The following is a 20,764-nucleotide window of genomic DNA, read 5'->3' as shown; positions in this document are numbered from 1 at the left end:
CACGCAAGGAAAATCACAACAGCAAGTGGCAGCACTATATTCAAACCTAGGTAAGTAGCCTGGCTCTCAAGTTAGGTGCTATCAACCATACTCCTCATCCTTTCAAAGTGAGACAGTTGGTAAATTGCACCCCCTCCTTAGCAGTACAGCTTGAACAGGCCCGGAGGGGCAAAGATGAGCCACGGGGGAGGAATTACTGTGCAATCCTGGACACAGGTGAGAGGGTGGGAGGGCGGGAGTCAGGAGCAAGATCTGCAGACTCCTTAGGGTCGCTCTTCCTGGGAGCAGGATTCCAGAATTCAGAGGACTAGGGGAGACAAATTCCTCCTGTTCCTCCCCTAGCACCAGCTCATTTTAATACAGGTGCCAGGGGCTTCGGCCCTTGTCGCAGATGAGGGGTGGGTGGAGCGGGAGACACTGTCTTTCCGATGCTGATGACTCTGGTTATGTCTCCTTGGCGGGGCGGCGGGGGGTTGGGGGGGGGTGCTAAGCCTTCCGCATCACTCGTTCGGGAACAAATTGCTGTTTTGGCCCCGGCGGTTCCTCTGGGCGCGGGCGGTAGCCGCGCTCGCTGGCAAATCGTGGGAGGGAGGAGGAGCGGCGCTGGCAGCGCAAGCCTGGGGGGACCGACGCAGCGCGGGAGGCCGGCGAGAGACTGCGGCCCGGGGCCGGGCTGCGCACCGCCCATGGTCGGCCTCTCCTCCCACCCCCTCGCTGGATGGGAGGGTCCCTCAACCACCGGCACCCGCTTCAGCGCAGAGCCTAGGGCTCTAGGACTGAAGGCTCTGGGGCAGAGGAGACACGGTTCTCTCACTCCCCGCTCGCAAAGACCACTAACACAGGACTAGGAAGTTTCCCCCAGCTTCTGACGGCTACCGTACCTGTATTTGCAACCTGGCCCTTCATCGCAGCCTGGAAGCGACAAAGGGTGACCGAAAGAAATGTAGGGGCAAGACAAAGGTTCTGGGGCGCCCCCATTCCCACACACCTGTTTTCCACTCCCTACCACCTCCACCTCCCGATCACACACTAAAAGCGTCTAAATCTTATTTCCAGGACTGCCCACCCTCCAATTCCCTGACAGCTCCAGTCAGCCGCCGCTTCAGGCTGAGATGCACTTAGTGAAGGATTGATCCATTCCCCGGAGGGTAAAGTAGAGGCTAAGAAAGACTCGGATGCCCAGAAGCTGTGTTTAGACCCCCTCCACCAAATCTCCTTTCAGACTTCCCCTGCCCCACAGCTTCCGCCAACCACCGGTCTTCACCACCTCCGCCTGCTGGCCCAGCCCCCTTTCCCGTTACATTTTTCCTAAGGGAAAAGCATCTTCTAAAACAAGCAACCCCCGCTCAGCCCCCGCCTGAGCTCTCCCCAGGTCCCTCCGGGGGAGGAGAGGCTGCCAGGCTCTCTGAGCACCCCCTTGCTGCAGAGAAAGACGCCTCGCCCCTGCGGCTCAGTCAGCCCGAGCGGGACCAGGCGCTTGCCCGTCGTTCTCCGAAGGGCGGGCGGGGCGGCTTCGGGTGGCCCGGGCGGCCCGCTTGGCGCGGGGAGGGAGGGAGGGCGCCGCCTCCCAGGCCCCCACGAGGTCCCGAGGGGAGGGGGATCCCTCGGCGGGAGGCCTGTCCCTTTAAGGAGGCGGCCCTGCCTGGGTGTGCCCCGTCTCCATGGTTACCCCGGTGCTGGCGGCGGGCGCAGGAGGGAAGGAGGGAGGCTGCCGCTTCTCCCCGACAGACGGAGGGAGCTGCGGGGATCCGGTGCGGAGCGGAGCCCGAGAGGGAGCCGACCCGCAGCCGAAACGGGAGCTCCTGCTGCAGCCGCCGCGAGCGGAAGGTGCCGAGAGCACAGTGCGAGCGGAGCCGCGAGTCCAGGATTCGTGGGCTGCCAGGGCGCGAGGAGCAGCGCGCCATGCTCCGGGCCCCGACGGCGGGGACGCCCCCTTGCGCGCGGGCGGCTGGCAGGACCTGCGAGCCCGGGGTGGGCATCGCCCCCCGACGGCTGCGCTAGGGGGCGCGGGGCCCGGTGGGGGGCGGCCGACTTGGGCGCCCTCCCCCGGCGCTGAGCTCCCGCGCCCCGGAGGGATGGGGCGGGCGGCCTTGGCCGCCTAAGATGCCGGCCATGCGGGGACTCCTGGCGCCGCAGAACACCTTCCTGGACACCATCGCCACGCGCTTCGACGGCACGCGTGAGTCCCGACCCTCGTCCCACTATCTCCCGGACCAGCTGTCCCTAGCCAGGGTTCCCTCTAGTCCAGTACCCTGACATCTCAGACTGGAGCCCTCCTGCTCTCGCCTTCCCTTCCCCGAGCCCCACTTTAAGCTGGGACCACCGTCTCCTTTCAGATGCCGTTTCTGAAAAATTCAAAGTCAACGCTGCCCCAGGCCAGGCGAAATGACTAGAACTCTCAGTCTGGGAGCCGGGCATGCTCTCTGTGCCTGGGGGAGAGAACCCGGAGCTACTTAATCTAATCTATCCCATCCCTGCGTCTGGCGCTGTCCCATCGACTACCCTCGAACTGGCAGGTTGGGGAGTGAGGCAAGGAAGCGTCAAGAGACAGCCCAGAGGCTTAAAAAACTGCTGTAGAAAAGAGGTTTGCAAACCAGGATAGAGTAAACCGGTCTCCGGAGAGCACTGTTGGTTCAAGCTCACCTCACTGCCTAAACCCACTGAGCCCGTCTATCCCCAAATAGACAGGTTTGGGGACTCCCACCAAGACTGGGGAAGTTTGGAGAAGGCAACCAGAGTTCTGAATTATGGTTTTCTATGGCTCTGAACCCTGGAAAGTCGTGAAAGCTCCCTTCCTTCTCCTCCTCCCTCAAACTACCGCCACCCACCCACCCCCCCACCACCACCCCCCCACCACCACCCCGCAGTGGGGCTTCCCAGCTCTCTACCTCAGTCTCTGGCTCCTCATAGAGGGTGGAAGCCCCTCTCTGAGGACCCCTTCAGGCTTCTCCCTCTGCTTTGCCTGCACTTGGCTCCCGTAGCCTGCTGATTCAGTGCCCCCCACCCCCCAATACGTTCCTGGCTCCAGGCTGCCAGAGCTCAGCTACCGTCCTTACACCCCCATTGTGGATCACATTCACTAACTCCCGAGCCAGGTCAGGCAGCTGGGGCTCAGGCAGAGTGCAGAATAGATGATGGCTTGAATCGCCTTTCCCAGCGAGGCTCAGTGGGAGGAGCCAAATGGTCCACCTGAGCACCTGGCAGGTGAGGGAACCTGGCCGAGGCTGGGGTGGGGCTGAGGCGGTCCTAGAACTGGTCCTGCAGTTCTCCTGCAGACATCCCCAGTCCCACTCCTTACCCCTGGCTGGTCAGCTCACACTCCAGAGAGCAGAGCACCCACACAGGGCTGCGTTCACCAGCCTCAGGGCTCAGGTATGCCGATTCTCAAATACACTTACACACGATGCTAAGAATGGGTCCTTGCAGGGTACTGACACACAGGCGACATCCTAACTCCAGTTCATGAACAGCTCCTGTCCTAACCCTCCCCCAGCCCCCCAGCCCAAACACTCACAGGCAGGAGTCCCAAGATTGTCACACCCCCCCTTTGATGGCAGGCAGTGTTAAAGGAAGGCAGTAGACCTCGTGTCCCTTCACCACACACCCGCTCTGAGAGGTGCTCTCTTGCAGATAGTAACTTCGTGCTGGGCAATGCCCAGGTGGCGGGGCTCTTCCCCGTGGTCTACTGCTCTGATGGCTTCTGTGACCTCACGGGTTTCTCCCGGGCCGAGGTCATGCAGCGGGGCTGCGCCTGCTCCTTCCTCTATGGGCCAGACACAAGTGAGCTCGTCCGCCAACAGATCCGCAAGGCCCTGGATGAGCACAAGGAGTTCAAGGCTGAGCTGATCCTGTACCGGAAGAGTGGTGAGGGGCCGTCTGGCCAGCCTGCCTTACTTTCTCGGTCTCACCCAGCCTGGTACCCACCCCATCCACAGTCCCTCCTTTCCATTCCCATCTTCATCTCCCCATCTCATCCCATCTTCCCACATTCCCATCTCCTTTTTCTCAACCTTCTTGGGTCCTCACCGCAATCTCAATCAGTCCTCTATTTCCCATCTTGGATTTCCCCCCGCCCCCAGCAGAAGAATTTGCCCATCTTACTTAGCAGGACAGATCTCTGAACACACATGTCTGAATGTCCACTCTGCTCTCCCTTGCCCTTCCTCTCCCTGCTCGATCGAGCCTGAGTGTCCTAAGTGGAGCTGGCTTGTGCCTTAACTAAGGGGTGTCAATGGCCCCTCTGTCATCTTGGGCAGCACAGAAAATGGGAGCTGAGCTGTGTCTTCATGCCCAGGGCTCCCGTTCTGGTGTCTCCTGGATGTGATACCCATAAAGAATGAGAAAGGGGAGGTGGCCCTCTTCCTGGTCTCTCACAAGGACATCAGTGAAACCAAGAACCGAGGGGGGCCTGACAGCTGGAAGGAGTCAGGTGGGTGCCCAGGGGCCACTGATCTGGCTGCTCTGCCTGGGGTGTTGGGTACCTCAGCCTGGGTGGGGCCATGGTACCCAGCGTGGGCTTGAGGGCCCCCCACCCTACCCGCACTGACTGACTCCTGCTCTGCTGGCTAAGAAGCCTGTGGCTCTCTCATCTCTGCAGGCCCAGGTAGGAAAGCTTGCTGAGACACAGTTGGAGTTGTTGGGGTTTTTTTTAAGATTTTTTGGGTTCGGACCATCTTTAAAGTCTTTATTGAGTTTGTTAAACATTGCTTCTGTTTGATGTTTTGGTTTTTTGGCTGTCAAGCACATGGGATCTTAGCTCCCTGACCAGGGATCGAACCCACACCCTTTGCATTAGAAGGCGGTCTTAACCATTGGACCACCAGGGAAGTCCCAAAAGCTGGAGTTTTGACGTCAACTTTACTAAGAAACGGAAAAAAACACATTCCACTAGTGTCCATGAAGTACCATTTTCCCACTGATTAGTGAGGCCCACCTGGTTCCTTTTCTTCATACAAACCTGTCTGGGGAGCCCTAGCCAAAACCCTCCTTTAAGTCCTTGTGGTCTTTCCCCTCTTGCATCCTCTTAGGGCTTGGGAGTGCCCTTTGGACAGCTCACAGAGCTGTTAACGGAAGCTGCCACAAGGCCTCTTTGCCATTTGCTAATGCTGGGATACTCTTCCCATCCCCCAGCTAAGGGTTGCAGCAACTCTGCCCCTTGGCCTCCTGCTAGCTCAGCACTCCTCCGCTCTGGGAACCATCTCCCCACTCCTCTCTCAGGCCTTTCCTAGTGGAGATCCTCTCCTGCCTTGCCCTGGTCCCCCTCCTAGAAGAAGGCACTGGGAGGAGGGTCCATATGCACCCTCAGCACTGCTCGTTGCTGGGGTTGTTGGCAAATGACTCTAGGAAGTGAGAAACGCTGGAGCCCCAGCTCTGAATAGTCTAACTAGTCAATGAGCCAGTCCCTGGGCCAGCACCAGGTGTCTACCCCCACACCCCAGGGTTAAGTGTGTGCGCCCCCCCCGCCCTTCTCTCCAGCCCTTGTTCTTTCGCAGGTGGTGGCCGACGCCGATATGGCCGGGCTGGATCCAAAGGTTTCAATGCCAACCGGCGACGGAGCCGGGCTGTGCTCTACCACCTGTCTGGGCACCTGCAGAAGCAGCCCAAGGGCAAGCACAAGCTCAATAAGGTGGACTGTGCGCTAGGGTGTGTGTGGGAGGGGGGCCCTGGGGGGGCAGGCTGAGGAGATGGAGAAGGGGAACGGAGCCGACCACAGAGAGACTGCTCAGGGGGCCACTCAGGCTCCACTAGCATTTCGGGAGTTGTGGCGAGAGTGTCACCTGCCTGAGTTGTCAAAGGTAAAAGGAGGAGTTTGGACCCTGGAGTCAGATGGCCCTTGGCTCAGTGTTGGCTCCTCTGCTAAGCAGCTGTGTGACCTTGGCTGAGTCACTGGAGCTCCCCAATGCTCAGTCTTCTGATCTATAACCAGTGGGCTCTAAAACCTGTGCCAGAGGTGGTTTTGAGAATGCAGGGAGAGAAAGGAGGCCAGACTCTATCCAAACTCAGCCTGTGCCAATTTACTGTCCTCCCTGCCTGGCCCTGCCCTGCCTCTCATTAGGGGGTGTTTGGGGAGAAGCCAAATCTGCCTGAGTACAAGGTAGCCGCCATCCGGAAGTCGCCCTTCATCCTGCTGCACTGTGGGGCGCTGAGGGCCACTTGGGATGGCTTCATCCTGCTGGCCACCCTCTACGTGGCTGTCACCGTGCCCTACAGCGTGTGCGTGAGCACAGCCCGGGAGCCCAGTGCCGCCCGTGGCCCCCCCAGTGTCTGCGACCTGGCCGTGGAGGTCCTCTTCATTCTCGGTATGTGCACTCTGTGCGTCCCACCCCTGGCGACCCCCGGGCTTTGGTGGGGATAGTCTGCATGGCTTCCACTGCCCCCTGCTGTCCCCCTGGCCCTCCCTTTGTTTATGACCCGTGGCCTTTGAAATAGGACCACGGGTCCATATGTCCCCACTGCTAATGGGTCACTTGACCGCGACCTAGTCATAGCCTCTCCAAGCCTGTTTCTCCCATCATCAAATAGGCATAACAGTACCTACCCTTTGCAGTTACTGTGAAAACTAAGACGATGCATATGAAGGGCCCAGGCCAGTGTCACATACTGAGCCAGGGGCCCAAAAAAGTGTGGCTTCTCCCCAACCCACGCTGAGTCCCGCCCTGACTTCCCACAGACATTGTGCTGAATTTCCGTACCACATTCGTGTCCAAGTCAGGCCAGGTGGTGTTTGCCCCCAAGTCCATTTGCCTCCACTACGTTACCACGTGGTTCCTGTTGGATGTCATTGCAGCGCTGCCCTTTGACCTGCTGCACGCCTTCAAGGTCAATGTGGTCAGTGCAGTCGGGCTGGGCGGGCTCGGGGGCGGGACGGGCCAGGCCAGCCCTGGGGTGACTGCCCCGCCTCCCCCCACTGCAGTACTTCGGGGCGCACCTGCTGAAGACAGTGCGACTCCTGCGGCTGCTTCGCCTGCTCCCCCGGCTGGACCGCTACTCGCAGTACAGCGCCGTGGTGCTGACCCTGCTCATGGCCGTGTTCGCCCTGCTCGCCCACTGGGTGGCCTGCGTCTGGTTCTACATTGGCCAGCGGGAAATTGAGAGCAGCGCCTCGGAGCTGCCTGAGATTGGTACTGGAGGCTGCTTGCATGTGTGTGTGTGTGTGTGTGTGTGTATGTACATGTGCCCAAGGAATCTGTTCACTCAAGGGTGTGTGTGTCAGGGAAATGTGAGTTCAAGTGTGTGTCAGGGGATATCTGTGAGCTGATACAAGGTGTCAGAGAGATGTGTGCAAGCCTGCGTGTGTACATGCTCACAGCTGTGTGTCTGGGGCGTGTGTGCGAGTATGTGTGTGTTTGTGAGGGGGAGACGGGGGCTGGTGTGTGTGTGCAGAGGGGAGTGTGACAGAGCCTCCCCCTCAAGGCAGGCCCACTCTCCAGCAGCCCCTTATTGTGGAAAAAGCCTGGTAGGCTGCCTGGGAGAGGCTGTTCACCCATCGTGGCCTCCTCGTGGTCAAGCCTGTGGCACTTGCTTCTGTTCCCTGCCCACCTGGGAAGCCCACCCCTCTCAGGAGACCTCTCTCCCATGGTCTCCCATGGTCTCCCATGGTCTCCCATGATCAGGGGCTCCTCACATGCCTGGCACTTTCCCACCAATCTCTTGGAAGCTCATTCTCCACCACCTTGGCTCCTAAGGCCCCTTCCCCGCTCTTTTTGCCTCCGGCAGCACGTTCTCTCATCCGTGTCAGCCTCCCCCTGCCTGAAAAGCAGCCGTTCCCTGCGCCCCACCAGTGTCTTCACTCTCCTTCATTTCACCTCCACGCTCACAGCTCCTCCCTCTGCTTACCTCCCACTCACGACTTAACTCCTGCCAGGAGGGCTTCCACCCCCACTGCTCAACCCAAAATGTCACCCTGCAGGTCACAGTGACCTTCTGGGACCAAACCCTTATCCCCTTGAAGTCCCCAGAGCACCTGACCCTGCCAGCCACCTCTCTGCCCCAGGATGAGGCCTCCTCCTGCCCCGGGCTTTCCTCAGACCCCTCCTCCCCCACCTTGCTCTCCCTGGGCGACTCCACTGGCACCACTGCGTGAACATCTCAGCTTCCGTCCTCTCTCCAAACCATTCTGTTCCAAAATTGAACACACCTTCTTCCGCCCACGCCCTCCAGCCCTCTGGCAACTTCCTGGTAACTGGCCTTTAGCCCCGGTTTCCAGTCAGTGGGCAAGAGGCCAGCTGCTCGGACGCCCCCCTATGACTACCTGCTCCTTGGTGGGGTCAGTCACCCGGAGTCCAGGTTGGCTTTAGACACGTGCTCTGATCAGTGCCCGGGGACGAGGAGACTTCTGCGAATCCTCCCCCGTTCACAAAGCCCACGGAGACTGGTGTGTAGCCCAGAGGCCCACTTGGATATTCCCCAAAGCTCTAGTTGCTGAGCACAGGAACCAGAATGTTCCAGACAGTGTCAGCTCCTTGGCACCTGCCCTTCCCAGAGGGAGGCTGTGGTGGAGGCAGCTCTGAGGTCAGAGGATTGGGAGATAGGTAATGGTGACGCAAAGCCCTGACCCCAAAGTCGTGTGTGTGTGCATTAGCGCTCAGTTGTGTCTGACTCTTTGTGACCCCATGGACTTTAGCCCACCAGGCTCCTCTGTCGGTGAAATTCTCCAGTCAAGAATACTGGAGTGGGTTGCCATTTCCTACTCCAAGGGATCTTCCCCACCCAAGGATTGAACCCAAGTCTCTTGAGACTCCTGCAAATCCCTGGGGTCAGTTGCCTTCCTCAGCAGGATCCAGACGCCTGAGTCTTGCGTCCACGTGAATTCTCCATTCTGACCACCTCACAGGGCTTGCTGAGATGACATGAAGAGCACCTTTGGCTCCCAGAGGAGCTCTGAGCCCCTCCATGGAGAGCATGGGGGTTGTAGGGGGCTGTCTGACTGTTTTGCAGATCATAACTTGAACCCTAAGTTCCAGAGGGTTTTTCTGTTTGGGGCTGGTACTAGTTCACATTAGGAACGTCCCTGTAGCTCAAACAGTAAAGAATTTGCCTGAAGTTCAGGGGACCCGGGTTTGATCCCTGGGTCAGGAATCCTCTGGAGAAGGGAATGGCAACCCACTCCAGTATTCTTGCCTGGAGAATCCCATGGACAGAGAAGCCTGGCAGGCTACAGTCTGTGGGGTCACAAAGAGTCGGACATGACTGAGCGACTAACACACACACTAGTTCACTCTAGGGGAGTTTCCAAGTCCTTCACAATTTCATCTGCCCCTTCCTTCTCCAGGGAAACTACCCTTAACTGGGTGGGAGCTGCACCCAGACCTGCTGAAATCCACCCAGGCAGGGATGTCTGTTGGGGAGAGTGGCACCCCCTCCTGGCCCAGCTCTGTCTGGTGGGAGGTGCCTTCCCTTGGCCTCCTTGCCTTGGTTCTGGGCAGCTGCACTGCCCCGGGTGTGGACACAGAGTTCCGACCCCAGAGTCCCATTAGCCCAGTGGAGATGGGCTGGATTTTCAAAAGTTGGTGCTAAATACTGAGGGAGGTCGTTTGGGGACATCAGCCTCCAGAACAGCCTCTGCAGTTGACCCTTCACGAGCAGAGGCAGTATCCCACCACCAGCATCAGAGGCTGTGGACGCCCCAGGACCAAGACTACGTGAGGAGGGGCTCCTCCCTTCATCCTGCTCCTTCTCCTGCCTCCAGCCCCCTCCCTCTCCCCCAGCAACTGGCTTCACCTCAGCGGCCCACCTAAATAACGACTGAAGAGCTCTGTGCACTTCCCTGTGTTCTCACATCTCAAGTAACAGGAGGGCGAGTCCTCGCCTTGGCTCAGGATTTCACATATACCCCCAACTCCTCAGCCTGGAGCTTGCTCCCCAGCGTGGACCCCACATTCTAGCTAAGCTACTTGCCTATACTTGCTGCCAGTTCTAGGTTAGTCCAGGCCTTTCCCTAGATCAGGAATGAGCCCCTCTCAGTTTCTTTATCTCAAAACCACCCATCCTCTGAGACCAAGCACCAGTGCCCCCTCTTTCAGGAAGTCGTCTAACTCTGGCCCATAGCATATGGATTTGAGCCCCACCCCAGGGCCCTCAGGTGCTGGGTACATTTTTCCCCTGCAGGAAGCTCCTGGGGTTCACCTGGCTCCTGGCACATGTGTGAGGTTCCTGAATGAAGGGCTGGGGGTGAGAGGAGGGGTGTGAGGACCACAGGGGGCTGTGTGTGTGCTGTTAGGGTGAGTGTGGATTAGGGGTCTGGGGAGGGGTGTGTGGAAAGGTGGGTCCAACCGCAGCCTGTGATCCTGAGCCCACCCTCTGGACCCCTGTGCTAGAGCTTCCCTCTCTCCCTGGCTTTCCGTGGCCCCCACCTCTGCCAGGACTCTTGGGGCCTCTGTGGACCCTGGGGACCTTCATCTAACACCTTAGAATTCCCACATCCCTCCAGGTGGACTGAGTGACTTTCGGCAGCTGTGGGCTCCTGAGAGACCCCAGTACGCAGTCCCACCCCCTCTAAAGTCTGACCAGAGAATGTGGGGTTGATGGGGAGACTGGAGCGATCTTCATTGTCCTCCCAGTGTCCCTGGCTGGCCTGTGTCTGTGTGTGTGCAGAGCCTCTGTGTTCACTTACCTGTGTGCTCATGTCCATGCAGGTGTGTCCCTCTCCTACCTGGCTGTCAGTGTGCAAGCACCTGTGTGTCCTCGTCTCTCTCCCAAGTGTGCACAGGCATGGCTGTGCTCCTGGAACTGTGCTCACACGTGTGTGTCCTTGTCCTCTTGACTGCGTGGAGCACAACTATAGCCTCAATGGGGTATAGGCACACATCCGTGTTGCCGTGCCGGAGAACATGTGCACGAGGTTGGGTGGCATGTGTGGTTGTGGGGCAGGATGGGACTGAATGGAGGATGGCTTTCCGGAGCTCAGAGAAAAAGTGAGAAGAGTCTAGGAGGATCAGGCAGAGGAGGGGGGCCTGGGAGTGAGGCTGGGGCTGGTACAGCGAGCCCACCAGCCCCTGTGCCCCCTCCAGCTGGGCTCACTGCCTGGGTTTAGTGCCACCGTTGGGAGGAGGGTGCAGTACTTCTCACTGCAGCCTCAGCACCTAGAGACACCGTCTGGGGAGATGACAGTCTCATCCTCATGGGCTTGTCTTGGTGAGGATCAAGGGAGGATGGGGTGTGCAAGGCTGGCAGAGGAGGGACACACCTGGAAAGAAGCATGAGGGTGGCTCTGCAGCCAGGTGCCCCCTCACCCCAGGGGAAGCAGCATGCACACGGTGGCCGCAGTGCAGCAGTGCCATCCTGCCCTCTCCCCAGGCTGGCTGCAGGAGCTGGCCCGCCGACTGGAGACCCCTTACTACCTGGTGGGCCGGAGCCCTGCCGCAGGGAACAGCTCGGGCCAGAGTGACAACTGTAGCAGCAGCTTCGGCGAGGCCAACAGGACCGGGCCTGAGCTCCTGGGCGGCCCCTCACTGCGCAGCGCCTACATCACCTCCCTCTACTTCGCGCTCAGCAGCCTCACCAGCGTGGGCTTCGGCAACGTGTCCGCCAACACGGACACGGAGAAGATCTTCTCCATCTGCACCATGCTCATCGGCGGTGAGGCCTGCCCCGCTTCCGGTCCAGGGCCCCGTCCCAGACTCATGACCTCGGCCGGGCCCCGGCCTCCCCACGCCCAGCAGGGTCCCCGGTCCTTCCCCGAGGTGCGTCTGCCTTAGAGGAACAGGGAACCCGAGGCCAGGGCCGGGAGAGGCCACACGGCAGCCGGGGCCTCGCCTAGCGTGGGGGCGGAGTGGGAGCTGCGGGGACAGGTGTGTCCAGCACGTGGCTGGCCGGGCTGGGCAGGTCCTGGAGGTGACCCCTCTGCCCCCCTCCCCAGCCCTGATGCACGCGGTGGTGTTTGGGAACGTGACGGCCATCATCCAGCGCATGTACGCCCGCCGCTTTCTGTACCACAGCCGCACCCGCGACCTGCGCGACTACATCCGCATCCACCGCATCCCCAAGCCCCTCAAGCAGCGCATGCTCGAGTACTTCCAGGCGACCTGGGCGGTGAACAACGGTATCGACACCACAGAGGTGCGCAGGCCTCCAGGGCCGGCCCTTCCAGCCTCTGCTCCTTCCAGGAGCGTGCGCTCCGCCCAAGATTCCGCGGACCGGGCTGGAGGGCAAGGGAGGCAGCATTCTGACCTCCGTGCCTCCGCTCTCTCCTGGGGAGACAGCGGGGAGGAGCAGAAGGCAGCCAAGCCGGCTCGAAGGCCCCTCTCCACCATCGTTAGATCTACAGGCCCTGCTCACTGACGTCCAAGCCCAAGGCCTGGTGGAGAAAAGCAGGGCTGCTGGAGGAGAGGGAGGCCGGTCCCTCCCACGCCTCCCCTTGCTCCTCAGGCTCTCCGGGTGGAAAGGGCTGGCGGGAGGCTGCTCCCATTCTCCACTCTGACCTTCCCCACCTGGTGCCACCCGCAGCTGCTGCAGAGCCTCCCGGACGAGCTCCGCGCTGACATCGCCATGCACCTGCACAAGGAGGTCCTGCAGCTGCCCCTGTTCGAGGCGGCCAGCCGGGGCTGCCTGCGGGCGCTGTCCCTGGCCTTGCGGCCCGCCTTCTGCACGCCGGGCGAGTACCTCATCCACCAGGGCGACGCCCTCCAGGCCCTCTACTTCGTCTGCTCTGGCTCCATGGAGGTGCTCAAGGGCGGAACTGTGCTCGCCATCCTAGGTTTGTGAGGGCGAAGTGGAGGATGCCAGGGCTGGGGAGCGGGGCGGGTGGAACCATGGTCCCTTCTGCAGAGAGATGTGGGCAAGGCCTCCAGGGAGAAGCAGCCAGGGTGGGGTCGGTAGCAGCCGTGGAGCCCTAGGCAAAGCTAAGAGCGGACCCGGTGACCACCAGGTGGCAACACGAAGAAGTGACCTCATCTCCTGGATTTCGGGAGGCCAGGATGAGAGCCAAGTGCCAGCCTTTGGTCTGTGAGAGGACGGAAGGGAGCACTTTCTGTCAAGGGGGAAAAATCAAATGCTAAAGATGCAAGTGCTGGAAAGTGTTCAGGCAGGAAAAAGGGAGGCATGAACGCTATTTTTTTTCTTTTAATTTATTGAAGTATAGTTGATTTACAATGTGTTAATTTCTGCTTTATGGTAAAGTGATTCAGTTATACATATATATACACAATCTTTTTAATATTTTTTTCCATTATGGTTTATCATAGAATATTGAATATACTCCCTTCGCTGCACAGCAGGACCTTGTTGTTTATCTATTCTATATATAATAGATTGCATCTGCTGATCCCAACCTCCCACTCCCTCCCTCCCTATCTTCCCTCCCCCTTGGCAACCATAAGTCTGTTCTCTATGTCTGTGAGTCTGTTTCTGTTTTGTAGATAAGTTCATTTGTGTCATAGTTTAGATTCCACATATAAGTGGTATCATATGGCATTTCTCTCTCTTTCTGACTGACTTCACTTAGTATGATAATCTCTAGTTCCACCCATGTTGTTGCGAATGGCATTATTTCATTCTTTTTTATGGCCGAGCAGTATTCCCATATACATATATACATACGTGCCGTCTCTTCTTTATCCATGTGTTGGTCAATGTACATCTAGGTTGTTTCTATGTCTTGACTGTTGTAAACAGTAATGCTATGAACATAGGGGTGCTTGTATTTTTCTGAACTAGAGTTTTGTCTGGATATTTGCCCAGGAGTGGGATTGTTGGACCACATGGCAACTCTCTTTTTAGTTTTTTGAGGAATCTCCATGCTGTTTTCCATAGTGGCAGCATCAACTCAAATTCCCACCCACAGTGTAGGAGGGTTCCCTTTTCTCCACACCCTCTCCAGCATTTGTTGTTTGTAGACTTTTCAATAATGGCCATTCTGACCAGTGTGACGTGGTACTTCATTGGAGTTTTAGCTTGCATTTCTCTAATAAGTAGCGATGTTGAGCATCTTTTCATATGCCTGTTGCCTATCTGTATGTTTTCTTTGGAGAAATGTCTGTTTAGTTCTAATGCCCATTTTTTTTATCGGGTTGTTTTTTGCTGTGATTATGGTTGTTGTTGAGTTGTATGAGTTGCTTGTATATTTTGGAAATTAAGCTCGTTGGTCATATCATTTGCAAATATTTTCTCCAAATATATTCCATAGATTGTCTTTTCATTTTGTTTATGGTTTCCTTTGCTGTGCAAAAGCTTGTATTTGATTAGGTCCATCTGTTTATTTTTGCTTTTATTTCTATTGCCCTGGGAGATTGACCTAAAAAATTACTAGTATAATTTATGTCAGAGAATGTTTTGCCCATGTCCTCTTCTAGGGCTTTTACAGTACCATGTCTTATGTTTTTGAGCCACTTTGAGTTTATTTTTGTGTATGGTGAGAGGGAGTGTTCTAAGTTCATTGATTTACATGCAGCTGTCCAACTTTCCCACACCACTTGCTGAAGAGCCTGTTTTTTCTCCATTGTATATTCTTGCCTCCTTTGTCGAAGATTAATCGACTGTATGTGTGTGTATGCCATTTTTGTTAGAAAACAGGAGATGCTACTCTCCTAGAGCAGGCCCGGGATTGAGATGGGTGACAACAGAGCTCAGGCTCCAAATACATTTCCCTTCTCGGCAAAAGAAAAGACTGATCCTTAGATCAGTCCCTTAGATAAGAGGGAGAGATTGCAGTTGTGGAAGGGATGTGGTAACAGTGCTGGCCCCAGGGGTCCTACAGTGGAGCCAGCCCTGCATCCAGGCCCTTACATGCTTCAACTCACGCAAACCTCACAAAACCCAGCCGGGAGAAACTATTGCTATTCTTGTTTTGCATGGAAGGAGACTGAGACTCTGAGAAGTTAATGAGTCGGCAGGCCACTAGGGCTAGAACCTGGCCTGCTAACTCAACCTCAGGCTTCAGACGTTGTGCTCTTAAGTGCTCTGCTCTGGGGAGAGTCCTCCCGCAAAAAGGGCGCGATTTCAGGGTGGTGGGCGACACGGGGCTGCAGGCTCCAGGGCTGTGGGGACGCTGTGGTCTCTGTGGGGAACAGAGGGCCTCACATACAGATGGAAGGTGCCCGGACCACAGCCAGTCCTCAGGCAGCAGTGCTTGCACACTCCCTGTGGGGACAGCTGCTGCTGCCTGGAGAGGCTGGAGTTTGTCACTCACCTGGAGAACCACATGGCCAGCAGCAACCGTGTGTCCATCCTCTCGTCTCTGAGGATGGTCTTCCAACAGGAACAGAAGAAAGAAATACCATGAGAACCGAGAGAGGCATTGCTCACAAGTTTGGCTTCTGGCCCTACGTGCAGTTAATGCCAGGACCCTGAGCAAATGGAATTATGGCCACTCATGTATGGCTGGCAATCCGGGAGAAATTATGAGGAACTGGAGATAAATCAGAAAGGCAAAAAAGCAGATTTTGACAGTTGCAAACTGGTCACTCCAAAGCAAGATTGTCCAGTGGATTATTAAGCAGATGGCTTTCAGCTTGGAGCTGAGGAAGCAGCGTGGCTGGCAGCTGGCATGGGTCCTGCAAGAATCCCTCTTTGATGCCAGGTGCCGGGTCTCAGAATGCCCGTATCTGGTGTGAAGGCAGCCTCAAGGAGGGCCGCTGCCCACGTCCCACCTTTGCCTCCAGAATTCTCCACGCTGGGACGTACGCCACCTTTGATCCGTCCTGTCCCTGCCCGTATGTTCCAGATGAACGGTTTCCTCTGTTGACTTGGCTGCACTGGACGCCCTGATGGACGCCTGGCTCCCTAGCCTTCATGATAGCCTGGTTTTCTGCTTTGCCTTCACCCCATCTCCCACCTGCCTCCTTAGTTGAACATGCAGGTGCTTGCTGCCTGCTCCTGGCAGCTAAGGCTCACGCATCTCTAGCAGTATCAATTCTGGCCTCTACCCCTGTGTATAAATTAACAGCTAAGCATGCAAAGTTAGTTATGGGGGAGGACAGAGGCAAGACAAAGGGAGATGAGCTGAGTGGTGGTGTGGGGAGGACCTCACACGCCTTGATGAGTTGAGCTGGAAGCTCTGGCTGAGGTCAGCTGGAAGCTGGTCCCCGAGACCAGTGGCACGGAACTCCATCCTTGGTCCTGTCCTATCTCTTGTTTTTCTCTCCCCTCTTGGATGAGAACAAGAAATACATCCTTATCCTATTTCCAGATGACACACATGAGGAGAGAGAGCTCATTCATCAGATGATCACACTGAGATCCAAACAGCTCTCAGAAGGAACCAGAAGGATGGCCGGGAGCCAAGAAAATAAGATTTAACGATGATGCGTTCTACACTTAAGTTTGAGCAAAAGTCCGTGAACATTTAGAGGAGGCCTTTAAGCTCAGTGAGTTCTGCTGGCAGCGGGAGGCAGCCCACAGCGGGGGTGGCGGCAAGCCATCTTTTTCCTTAAGGATGAGGAAAAGCTGTCTAATCTTGTGAAATGTCTGGCTGTGGGCTGAGCTTCCTTGTGAGGGCCATGAGTGCTCTGCCCAAGCCCCGGTGGCCAGCCATCCCTGATGGGAATCAGCTATAGGGGATTCTTGTTGAGAGGGAAGGGAAGGAAATGAACTTTGACCGACCATCTATGTGACCAATACTTTATCTATACAAACTCATTTAATCCTCATGTCCCTGATTGGAGACATCCTATTTCATTGATTCTAAGTCATATGTTCCCCCCACACCCCCCTCCCACCCTGCAATTTAACATCTCTTGAGATTGGGGTGCGGACTCGAATTGATGCCATTTTACTATCGCTGTCAGCCAGGTGGCAGTCTCACTTGGGTGGTGGGGAACCCCTCCGTTGACACCTTCTGGTAAGATGAAGAAAGCACCACAGACTCAGTTCAGGACAGGATCTGCCATGTAGAAGAGGCACCAAGGCTCGGTGCAATAACATGACCCTCCCTCCCCCCAACACACACACAGCACTAACTTGCTGGTTCCACATACTGGTTCCTAGACAAGCTCCATCTGAATCACCCACAGGGCTTAAAAACAATTGCGCGGGCTCCAGTAGATATTATGATTCTGTACATAGTGATGGGGCTCCTTCCCTGGGGAGTCTGATAGGTTTAACTTTCCCAGAGGATTCTGATCCACATGCAACTTGGAGACCATTAGACTTAAAACTTGGGTGTTTCAGCACAGTGCTTTGACCCCAAAGGTGACTGAGCACCCGGGCCACCAGGCTGTTCTGAGAAGCCAGTGAGGCGGACAGCGGGGGCTGGCCAGCGTCTGGGCCCCCCCGCTCCTGTCCTGGCTGGAGAGGCCCCAGGCATCCCGTCTGGTGGCTGAGGGACAGGGCTTGCTGACCTCTGCTGGCTCTTCTCAGGGAAGGGAGACCTGATCGGCTGTGAGCTGCCCCGGCGTGAGCAGGTGGTCAAGGCCAACGCCGATGTGAAGGGGCTGACGTACTGCGTCCTACAGTGTCTGCAGCTGGCCGGGCTGCATGAGAGCCTGGCACTGTACCCCGAGTTTGCCCCCCGCTTCAGCCGGGGCCTCCGAGGGGAGCTCAGCTACAACCTGGGTGCTGGTGGAGGCCCTGCCGAGGTGAGGGCGCTGGGTCTGTGCGCGGGAGGGCTAGAGGCCTGGGGAGTTGGAAAGGGGGTCCGTGGGGGTGCTGTGTGAGTGCATGGCCTGGTGTGAGCGCATGGCCTGGTGTGAGCACTGCATGCATGATGGGGGTGGCTCCACACTCTCCCGCCCCTTCACTCCCTCACACCAGCCCTTAGAGCCCAGCCCTGTCCTGCTCAGCCACCTCTCCTGCTCTCCCTGGCCCAGGAGAGTCTGACCAAGCCGACTGGTACCAGACAAGGAGGCTGTGTGCAGGGGATGGGCGGTGCCCTCAGGTCAGGCCACCTCTGCAAAGTGCGCTGCCATGACCCAGGACCACTCTGAGGGGGCTTTTGAGTTTGCCTGCCTTATGTCACTAATTCCAAACCAGTTTTTAGTACCGGGTCCTCCTGGACAGTTCAGTGTGCCTCAGAGACCAAGTAGAGAGACAGCGTGTCCGTGCTTGGCTAGAATTTTGAGGGACAGTGAACGCCTCCAGGGCTGGTGGCTTTGAGATGGCAGCAGGAAAACACCCCTTCCCCCTGCTGAGCCTCCTCCTCAGGAGGTAGGAGACACCCACATCTGTTTTAACAAAAACAGCTCCTGGCTTCTAGGACCGTGAGACCTGGCAGGGGGAGTGAGTGGGACACTGGGGTGCTATCCATGCTGACTCCCTGCCCCTGCTCTCCCCAGGCGGACACCAGCTCCCTGAGTGGCGACAACACCCTCATGTCCACCCTGGAGGAGAAGGAGACAGACGGGGAGCAGGGCCCCGCAGCCTCCCCAGCCCCAGCTGATGAGCCCTCCAGCCCCCTGCTGTCCCCTGGCTGCACCTCCTCGTCCTCAGCTGCCAAGCTGCTATCCCCGCGGCGAACTGTGCCCCGGTCCCGGCTGGGTGGCAGAGGGCGGCCAGGCAGGGCTGGGGCTTTACAGGCTGAGGCCGGCCCCTCAACTCACCCTCGGAGCTTGGAGGGGCTGCGGCTGCCCCCCGTGCCATGGAATGTGCCCCCAGATCTGAGCCCCAGGTGAGCGAGCTCTGGGCCACTCAAGTCAGGCAGAGCTAGTGACAGGGCTGGGTCCCCAGCCAGCCACACTGCTGCCCTGGATGCCCATCCTTCCATCCTAACCCCTCTCAGCCTCCTCCAGGAAGCCCCCTTGACTACCCCACCTCCTCCCTGCCCCAACTCCACCATTCAGGCCATGCACTGCTCAGAACTCTTGCTGTTTCATACCGCTCAAGCTAGAAACTGCAAGCTCCTAGGGAAAAAGGGACCATGTGTTCCACCCTTCTCTTGGGACCCCAAGCCCCTGGCCTAGCTCCAGCTCTTGTAGCTTCTGTGGACAGTGGGGCATCTTGTCCTGTAAAACAGAACACTGCAGTGTCTGTCTGTTGACTGATTTGTTGCCCTGGCGCCTGCGTCCGCAGGGTCGTAGATGGGATTGAGGACGGCTGTGGCTCCGACCAGCCCAAGTTCTCCTTCCGTGTGAGGCAGTCTGGCCCGGAATGTAGCAGCAGCCCTTCTCCTGGACCAGGTACTAGGGCTCAGTCCGTGGGGAGGCTGGCAGAGCAGGCCCCTTGCCCTGGGGGCCTCTGAGAAACTGGCAGGGCACAGACTTTGGATGCCTTCTTGCCCTCATCCATCTGCATGGTTTGGGCGGGGGAGTTTGGTGGATAACACCAGCACCTTGGTGTTGGAAGGTAGCTGAAATGGAGCTTAGATCTCTGCTGCCAGCTTCCTATCTGTAAAAAGGTGGTTGTGCATGTTAAATGAGATAATGTTGTTAAAACCCTTAGAAGTGTCTGGCCCACTGCGGGAGATACAGGGCTGGGGAAGCAGAGTTGAAAATGACCACCGGGCAGGCCCGGCAGCCCTCAGAGTGTCCCCTAGCCTGGAAGACAGAACAAGAGACAATCACGAAGGCAGCTTCCCAAGGGGGAAGCCCGAGTCAGTGTGCCCGAGGCTCCCTGGCGGTTTGCACTGGATTCAGCAACTCGGGCAAGGTTACAAATGGCTGCTCCTGGCGGCAGGCCTGGCCAGGCCAGTGTGGTCTGTGCTCACCAGGCAGAGGCCTGGACCCCGCGCTATCTTCATTGACCAGCCCTGGCTGGTAACCCCTTCCTACTGTCCACAGAGAACGGCCTGCTCACTGTCCCCCTTGGGCCCAGCGAGGTGAGGAACACAGACACGCTGGACAAGCTTCGGCAGGCGGTGGGTGAGGGGCCAGGTGGGGTGTGCCTGCTGTTGGCAGGTCCCGGCTCCACTCTGACCACGCCCACCCTCCCTGCAGGTGATGGAGCTGTCTGAGCAGGTGCTGCAGATGCGGGAGGGGCTGCAGTCCCTTCGCCAGGCTGTGCAGCTGGTCCTGGCACCCCGAGGGGAGGGCCCCTGCCCGGCCGGGGCCTCTGGGCTGCTGCAGCCCCTGTGTGTGGACACTGGGGCATCCTCCTGCTGCCTACAGCCCTCAGCTGGCTCTGTCTTGAGTGGGACCTGGCCCCACCCTCGTCCAGGGCCCCCTCCCCTCATGGCTCCCTGGCCCTGGGGCCCCCCTGCATCTCAGAGCTCACCATGGCCTCGAGCCACTGCTTTTTGGACCTCCACCTCTGACTCGGAGCCCCCAGGCTCAGGAGAACTCTGCCCTGAGCCCAGCACCCCTGGCTCACCGCCTCCCGAGGAAGGGGCTAGGACTGGGCCCCCGGAGCCCATGACCCAGGCTGAGGCTGCCAGCACCGGAGAGCCCCCACCAGCTTCGGGGGGCCACGCCTTGCCCTGGGAGCCCCATAGCCTGGAGATGGTGCTTATCGGCTGCCACGGCTCTGGTACAGTCCAGTGGACCCAGGAAGAAGGCACAGGGGTCTGACCACCAGCCTCAGAACTCAGTGTTGCCAGACCTGCTTCCATCTGCTGCTCTGCCCAAGCTCAGGGTGGAGAAGGGGACAGCCACCCCCCACCCACCGGGGACTCCGTGCTACCTGCGGACTCAGGGCAGGGAGCTAGACAGCAAATGAACGCCTGGCCCCGGACTCACAGGGTGGGCGGGAACTTCAGGGGCAGGCCCCAGCCCAGGAATCTCTGGGCTCCTACTCCTGGGGCCCTTGCTCCCCTCAGCCTGCTCCTCTGACCACCCTGTCACCCTCTGCAGGCTGGGGGGCAGTGGCCCGAGGCCCAGGAGGGGTTCTGCTATCCCCTGCATGTGCCCCTGCCTCACCTGTCACCATGTTTTTTATATTAAAAAGAGAATAAAGAAACTAC

The 20,764-nt window shown here is 57.9% G+C and overlaps 1 protein-coding gene across 6 annotated transcripts; it reads left to right on the top strand.

Annotated features, from left to right (window-relative positions):
- Window positions 1-2,047: 2,047 nt before the first annotated feature.
- KCNH3 (potassium voltage-gated channel subfamily H member 3) lies at window positions 2,048-20,763 on the top strand. Of its 6 annotated transcripts, XR_015163678.1 has the most exons (16): window positions 2,048-2,179; window positions 3,631-3,864; window positions 4,295-4,429; window positions 5,493-5,626; window positions 6,056-6,299; window positions 6,671-6,828; window positions 6,914-7,121; window positions 11,296-11,577; window positions 11,858-12,057; window positions 12,445-12,694; window positions 16,124-16,301; window positions 17,293-17,510; window positions 18,207-18,538; window positions 18,940-19,046; window positions 19,647-19,723; window positions 19,803-20,763. XR_015163678.1 is itself a non-coding variant. In XM_086399565.1 (15 exons), the coding sequence occupies exons 1-15, from the start codon at window positions 2,104-2,106 to the stop codon at window positions 20,370-20,372; spliced, it is 3,186 nt and encodes a 1,061-aa protein (XP_086255691.1). In that variant the 5' UTR covers window positions 2,048-2,103; the 3' UTR covers window positions 20,373-20,763. The 6 variants fall into 6 exon arrangements, 5 of the variants coding, with proteins under 5 accessions (XP_086255691.1, XP_086255690.1, XP_086255693.1 ...); XM_086399565.1 differs by lacking the exon at window positions 16,124-16,301 and having other exon boundaries at window positions 19,647-19,684; XM_086399564.1 differs by lacking the exon at window positions 16,124-16,301.
- The last annotated feature ends 1 nt before the right edge of the window (window position 20,764 follows it).

This window comes from Bos grunniens, chromosome 5 (genome assembly GCF_055505025.1).
Source record: "Bos grunniens cultivar Pamir isolate PY7600 chromosome 5, Bosgru_T2T1.0, whole genome shotgun sequence".
NCBI lineage: Eukaryota > Metazoa > Chordata > Mammalia > Artiodactyla > Bovidae > Bos > Bos grunniens.
Note: the sequence above shows the minus strand (reverse complement) of the source record. Positions and strands in the feature narration are given on the sequence as shown.